Here is a 7,037-nt window from a genome sequence, read left to right as displayed (position 1 = left end):
GATGGATGGATGGTCATAATAATAATTGTTTTTAAAAAAGTAAATAAATACACAAATTGAGAGTAAAACATCACATACACATACAAATAAAGTGATGTTGTCTGTTAGAACCAGTAAGAAGCTGATTTATTTTTACATTAATCCGGTTATTACACATAATTAAAAACATGATATTATCTCAGCTTTTATATCTATTATTTGTATAATATGTATTACAGTCAAGTAAAGATGTATTTTAGATCATTTTTGTCAGGTTTATTGTCCTGATGTGTAAATAACTCATAAAATCACCTTAAATGACGCCACAGAGTCTAAACAGCAGTATTTAGTCTTGTTGGCTTTTTTTTCATAACATCAAGAATCATCTTTTTCTTATAAAAATGTCCTAACTTGACGATTTAATCTTTTTTATGTTGCATGCTTATCAATATTTGTCCAATTTGATATTTTCTAAAGGTGCCATATCAATGAAATTATTATTATCATTACACGGATGAAATAAAAGTTATTTACAAGTGAAAACATGTCATGTACATTGTTTACAGCACAAATGTGATCAATCAATCAATCAGACTTTATTTATGGAGCCCTTTACATATAAATGAAATGTAACAGAAACGCTTCGGCAAAACAAAAGGAACAAAAAATGCAATAAAACAACAAAAACAACCTCCAAACATTATGTTGTAAATGAAAGACTGAAAAACACAAAGATTAAATGAAATAAAATGAGTGCATAGATATAAATTAAATTAAACATCTGTTGTTAAAGTATAGATAGGTGGGTGAAGGGAGTAAAAAAACAATTAAAAGNTCAAACTGTTGTGGACCAGCAGTAGTTAAAGTGACTGTATAGAGTCTCATAGAGGAACCCGGAGGTCAGAGGTTCTGGACTCTGGACTCGTCAAACAAAGAGCTTCAGCATCACATCCCAGTTTGTGTCCTGAAGTTACTAGAAGGACGAGTTGGTCTCCAGGAGACGCAGACAGAAAAGATTTCCACCAGAGAACAAACCGCCTCCTGCCGGGTTTCTTTGCATCCGTTTGGACTCCAGCGAGTTCGGAAGGAAGGAACTTTGTGAACGGGTCCATCAGCAGAAACAAAAGCTGACGGGACCCGAGCGTTCTCATGTCCAACGAGCCAAATGTGCCGCCGCAGACACTGTGACGTCTTTGTCAGGGCGAGAACGAAGCGATCTTTGTGGCGGTCGTCGAGCAGCTGCCTGCCTGACATCACCTGCAGACACTCGGCTGCATTCACATCACAGAAGAAGAAGAAGAACAAGTGTGGAGGCTTTCAGACAGGAGCCTCCATAAAGAGCCTGTTTGTGTTTAAAGTGTCATTTTCTTCTTGTGTTTTTTTCTCCACAGAGTTTCTCCTGTTTGGCTTCAGGATTCCTGCGTCTCAGAAGTTGTTCATCAAGTGAGTCTGAAGCAGCTTTAATGTTTTTATTAATCCAGTGTACATCATGAGAACAGGTGCTTTTACTTCTATTTCTGCTTGTTTTCAATTTTGGCTTTAAAAAAAAATCCAGAAAAAATGTCTTAAATCATTCAGAAAATTTTGTTAAGGTGGAAAAGTTTCACATTATTATGAATTTAGGGAAGTTTATTTGTAAAGCACATTTGATAAACAGTCTAATTCACAGATGACTGATGAAACAACAAGTAAAAATGATTAAACAAGATTTAAAAGACAAAACATAAAATAAAATGATTTACAAAACAATCACAGAAGAAACATAAAAATGAAATGGTAAAAACTAGAAAAATGTGATTAGGAGATGAAATTTAAAAAAATTAAACTAGAAAATTTCAATTAAAAGACAAAACAACAATGAAATAATAAAAGTAGAAAAAACTGGACATGAAAACAGAAAAATTTAATTATTAAAACAAGGGAAAAATGTCTTGAAAGAGAAAACATACAAATAAAATTTAAAAAAAGATTTTTTTTACTATAAAACTGAAAAATAAAATCATTAAAACAAGAAGTCTTTCATTAAAATAAAAAACATAAAAAGGAAAATGTTTATTAAAAGACAAAACATAAAAATAAAATAATAAAAGCTCCACAAATTTGGATGTAAAAAAACTGGAAAATGAGATAATAACAACAAAACATACAAATAAAATAATAAAAGCTAAAACATTTTGGTTATAAAAACCCCCCCAGAAAAATAAAATAATAAGAACAAGAAAAAAAAATTATTCAGAGACAAAACATAAAAAATATGATAAAAACTAAAATAAAATTGATCAAAAGACAAAAGACAAAAGTAAAATAATAAAAACTAGAGCACATTAATTAAATAGAACATAAAATAAAACAATACCTTTTTTAAAACTCAACCAGAAAAAGAAAAAACAAAAATAAAATAGTAAAAACCAGAAAACTTTAATTAAAAGACATACACATAAATTTAAAAAATAATAAGAATATATATCTAAAATGATAATATTGCAGTGAAAAATGAGCCACAGTGAAGAACAATGTCACATCAACAACAACAACATTTCAATCTGCTCGTTGCTGTGGGGGTTAATCGTGACTGCAGCACTTTCTGCAGCTCGTCTGCTTCTAGAAAGCTCCGGTTAAACGAGGCTGCAGCACTCTGAGGGGTTTCTGCAGGACAATGAACAGAGCCGAGCGTAGCGCAGCACGGCCGGCTTCACTATCAGTCCCAGCTCGTGACAGACGGGACGCTCAGCTGCTGCCACAGAGGAGCGACTGTCCGCCGTCCAGCTGCTGCGTCCAGCTTTTGTCCCAACGCTGGCTTTTCATTGAACCTCCTTCAGTCTGCCTGCAGCCCACGATCGGTCCGACAGACACACAGCGGCAGATACTGACACCATGGGCCACGTTTCTGGTCCCCTTTAACCCAGTTCTGCATCAGGACGCCTTTTGGATGAACTGCAGTTAAACAGGCTTCTAAAACCAGCGTCTGTTTCAGCCAAACTGCACGTTGTTAGTCATTATACGCCACAAATAAGTGAAATTAGACGTTCATGCTGCTGTTTGGTAATTAATTGAAGCTTCTTCCACACATAGAGGTGAAGTCAGGATCCCTGCATGTGAGAATTTATTATTTAAGTGAGTTTAAAGCAGCTCTAATGGACGCTTATATAAATTCACAACATGACAACAGGTGCATTTACTCTTATATCTGCTTGTTTTTAGGTTTATTTTTAATTTGAGCTTACAACAAAACAAAGAAATACCTTAAAATATCCAAAAAAGTGTCACTGAGGTGGAAAAAAGTGGTTCACAGATAGATGGTAAGGAGAGGTTATTTGTATAGAACATTTCATAGACAGAGACAGTTTACAGATTACTGATAAGTTGATAATAAAACTAAACAGTCCATATTTTTGGTCACTTTTAACCCAGTTCTGCATCAGGACGCCTTTTGGATGAACTATAGTTACACCTGCATCTGAAAATTTATAATCCACAAATATGTGAAATTAGAAGTTTCTGCTGCTGTTTTGTAATTAATTAAAGTTTCCTCCGACTCCCAAACACATGGAGGTGGAGTCCTGCCACTTCTTAAGCTTCCTGTGGAAGGTTTCCCCCCCAAAAATATGTAAATACAGTCGTGACTGGATAATCTGACTCTTAACCTTCTTTTATGTCAGACAGCAAGACTGTCGGATTGTCAAGACGGAGGTCCAGATACAAGGAGGGCTTGATGCTGGAAGGCTCATTAGTTGTTCATATTTATTTTTTACAGTTGTTATAAAAACTTGTAGGGCTGGTCCCAATAGCACTTCCTGGTCTCTGGATATTCAGGCCCAATTAATGATGAATATCAGAATATTTGGCGCAGTCGGAGGGACCATTTCCACCCCGAGGCAGCGCTCTGACGGGGTGGAAGTGTCCAGAACACACAGGCAGTACTTGGCTGCTGATGCTAGTTTAGTTAGCGCTCACACTTCTGTTTCCTCCATCGGTGGTGGTGGGGGAGTGGCAGATACGCTCCACCGTTACCATCCATGTTTACTTCCATAAACACTGAGCACGCTCGCTGCGTGTGACGTCGTCGTGTCCTCTTCTGCACATGCGGGACACTTTTGGGTTGTATGAAGTTCACACAACAGATCACATACAAGTCGTCTTTAATTGGAAATGTGAAGGAACTCACAGAAAAATTTGATTTCACAAAACAATCTGGATGTAGCATCAAGTCCTGCAGTGTGAACGTAGCCAATCTGTGGGATTGTTCAGTCAGATAATACGCCGTTATCCTGATTGGTGACATTAAATGTCATGTCGGAGTCAGAATCCAAGGCTGTCGGTATGTTAAGGCTGTTTTTTATGGGTTCTGTTCATTTTTCCTAAAAACCTGTCGGATAGCAAGGTTTAGGATTGTTAAGGGTCACATTATGGAGTCACGACTGTATGTAGATTTATTTATCTTCAGCAGTTTGTAAAAGTCACATTGACTTAACTGACTCTAGCACCAGTCGTCTGTCTGCTGATGTGTTTTCAGCCTCATATTTCAACAAACTGCAGCTTTCTTAACCATTAAAAAGATCTTTTAAGCTGACAGATGTCGTATTTGTAATTAAAGGCACAAATCAAACAGGGTCGATGAATTATTCGTCTCTCGCTTGACTACAGTTGAGATGAAAAATGGAACAATATCGAGCAAACTTTGGGCACATATGAACAAAAAATAGCAAAGTAGAAGAGAGCTGCTGATGTTTTCTGAACTGTTTGTCACAATAATGCAAAAAAATATACAGAATACTTTATAGTATGAAATCCTTGGTCGTTCAAACACATTTAAATCGCAAAGTGCAACAAAATGTGACGAAAGCGACAATTTTGTGATAAATATGTGAAGCTAGAACTTCACAAATATCTTTCTAAACATCCATTTTTTATGCTTTGAGCTTTTCAGGCAAATCAGATCATAAATCCTTCTGATAATTTGAGATGAAACGACTGTTGTTCGTCTTTCACCAACAAAAATGTGCATCGACTGACTGCAGAAACACAAACACCACAGTTTGCACAGCAGAGAGCAGAAATTAACACCAAATGACCCAAATACAAGCCTCAGGGTGAGAAACGCCTCTTGTAACTGGGTTTAAAGGTTAGATTTGGGTGCTTGCGTCAGTGCCTGCCTGTCTGCAGCAGCAACATACCAAACCAACGCAGAGCTGGACACAAACTGTTCTGTAGTGAGCCCGACCGGCCGGCGGATCCTCGTTAAAACTGGCATTTCAGAAGAAAAGCTCGGTAAAGAATGTGCCATGTTTCCATGTAAACCTGGACATAATCAGACAAACAGCAGAAGTGGACGCAGAAGTGACAGAAAGCGCATCGACACACGAGGCTTTGTTCACCGAGACAGAAACGAAGCTTCATCGCAGATCCACAGTTTACTAAAGAAAGATCACAAGAATGCATCAGTCCACGAGGAGAAGAAGGCGATTCACTTCTTCTCAGGAGGCCAAACGAGGACAAGCACAAAGATGCTTTCATGTTCTGCTCAAACTGTTCGACTGATGGAGTCAAACAGAGTGAAAGATAGCTTCACTAGTGCTCTGAAAATGAACCTCAAAGCAAGCTGTGATGCTATTGACGTNCACACACACACACTCATATAGAACATGCATACAGTACATGCATAGACTTACAATGGAAAAATTGTCCCATCACATGGTAAACAGAAAAAATGTATCTTGTTTTTACTGTTTTCTCCAAAATGAAACCCTGAAATTAGAGTTTGCATGATTATATTGTGTAATGACTGGGCGTTTAAAAATTGTGATTATAATGGGAGTCAATGGGACATTAAGGGTCGTACATTAAAAATCTGCCACGACAAAAAAACTAACAATGCATCAAAATCAATTCTATTACTAATTTGATGTATGTTTAGGCCTAATCTTTGAAAAAAAGTTTCAGCCCTCCACATTTATGATTTAGAAAATAACTCCTTTTATGTGTGATTTTTTTGTTGTGACATCATGTAATCAAAATGGCATTTAAAGGGTTAAATAAATAAAAATATATGAATGTTTGGTATTTTGGATTAGAGCAGAAGTTGATTAAAAGCTTTGAGCAAAAAAAGTAGAAAAAAATATTTGTCTGTTATGTTTTTACAGCAGTTTTTGGGCGAGGACGTTTTTGTCCTCTAATATCCTCAAAGGGTAGTAAATTTGCCCCCGGTGTATCGTTAACCTAGGAAAAAATTTGAAATTTGAATTTTATGATTTTTCATGAGAAAACCTTCCTACAAAAAATCGTTTCATTTGGAGTAACACAAAAAAAGTTACAGCTAAAAATTGAGCAAAAAATCACCTGAAAGGACAAAAATGTCCCCGATATCCCCAGAGGGTTAAATCAGTAAAAAAAAAAACAAAGAAACAAAAAAAAACATAATTATTTTAAAACAATTTTCTTTTATTTGGAAGAATAATTTTTGTCTACTAAGGGAATAAAAATGGGAAACCTTTGTTTGAAACATTTATTTTATCGATTTTCCTCGTTTGGTTAAATTACTGATAATAACTAACAAAATCACAGAAAATCAAAGCACTCATTCACAGTTTAACCTCCAAAAATTGTCCAAAAACTCTAAAAAAAAAAATGTCCACATCAAAAATCTGTGTTTTGACAAATAGTAATTCATTTGTTTACAACCTTTGACCATAAAATTGAAGCATTTTTACTGTATTTAAATCAGCAAAAATCTAAATGTTTGTCAAATAATTGCTATTGTTATTTTACACATTTTCTTTGCGTTATTAAATTACAACTAATATCGAGTAAAATTATGTGACTGCACATAAGGTCCACATCAAAAATCTGTACTTTTATAAACAGTAATTTATTCTTTACAGCGTTTGGCCTTAAAAGTTCACAGTTTTATTGTATTTGAACCAACTACAGAATATCATCATTATTAAGCTAGATTTGTTTTTTTTCCCCAATTTTTTTAATATTAAAGTATTGCAACGGATGCTCTTCCCCCCCAGTAGTCTGAAGTCAAACTGTTGTGGACCAGCAGTAGTTAAAGTGAC

The 7,037-nt window shown here is 35.6% G+C and overlaps 1 protein-coding gene across 4 annotated transcripts in view; it reads left to right on the top strand.

Moving 5' to 3' along the window:
• Positions 1–7,037, top strand: part of cd59b (CD59 molecule (CD59 blood group) b) — a 26,837-nt gene that overhangs the window by 3,252 nt on the left and 16,548 nt on the right. For all 4 annotated transcript variants that reach the window (XM_008305083.1, XM_008305082.1, XM_008305081.1 and 1 more), the window contains one exon: positions 1,371–1,422. In XM_008305083.1, the coding sequence (XP_008303305.1) occupies positions 1,371–1,422 (52 nt within the window). The remainder of the gene's footprint in view (positions 1–1,370; positions 1,423–7,037) is intronic.

Source organism: Stegastes partitus, unplaced genomic scaffold (genome assembly GCF_000690725.1).
Source record: "Stegastes partitus isolate 25-593 unplaced genomic scaffold, Stegastes_partitus-1.0.2 Scaffold2403, whole genome shotgun sequence".
Taxonomy (NCBI): Eukaryota; Metazoa; Chordata; class Actinopteri; family Pomacentridae; genus Stegastes; species Stegastes partitus.
The sequence above is the reverse complement of the archived record's forward strand: the minus strand, read 5'-3'. Positions and strand labels throughout refer to the sequence as shown.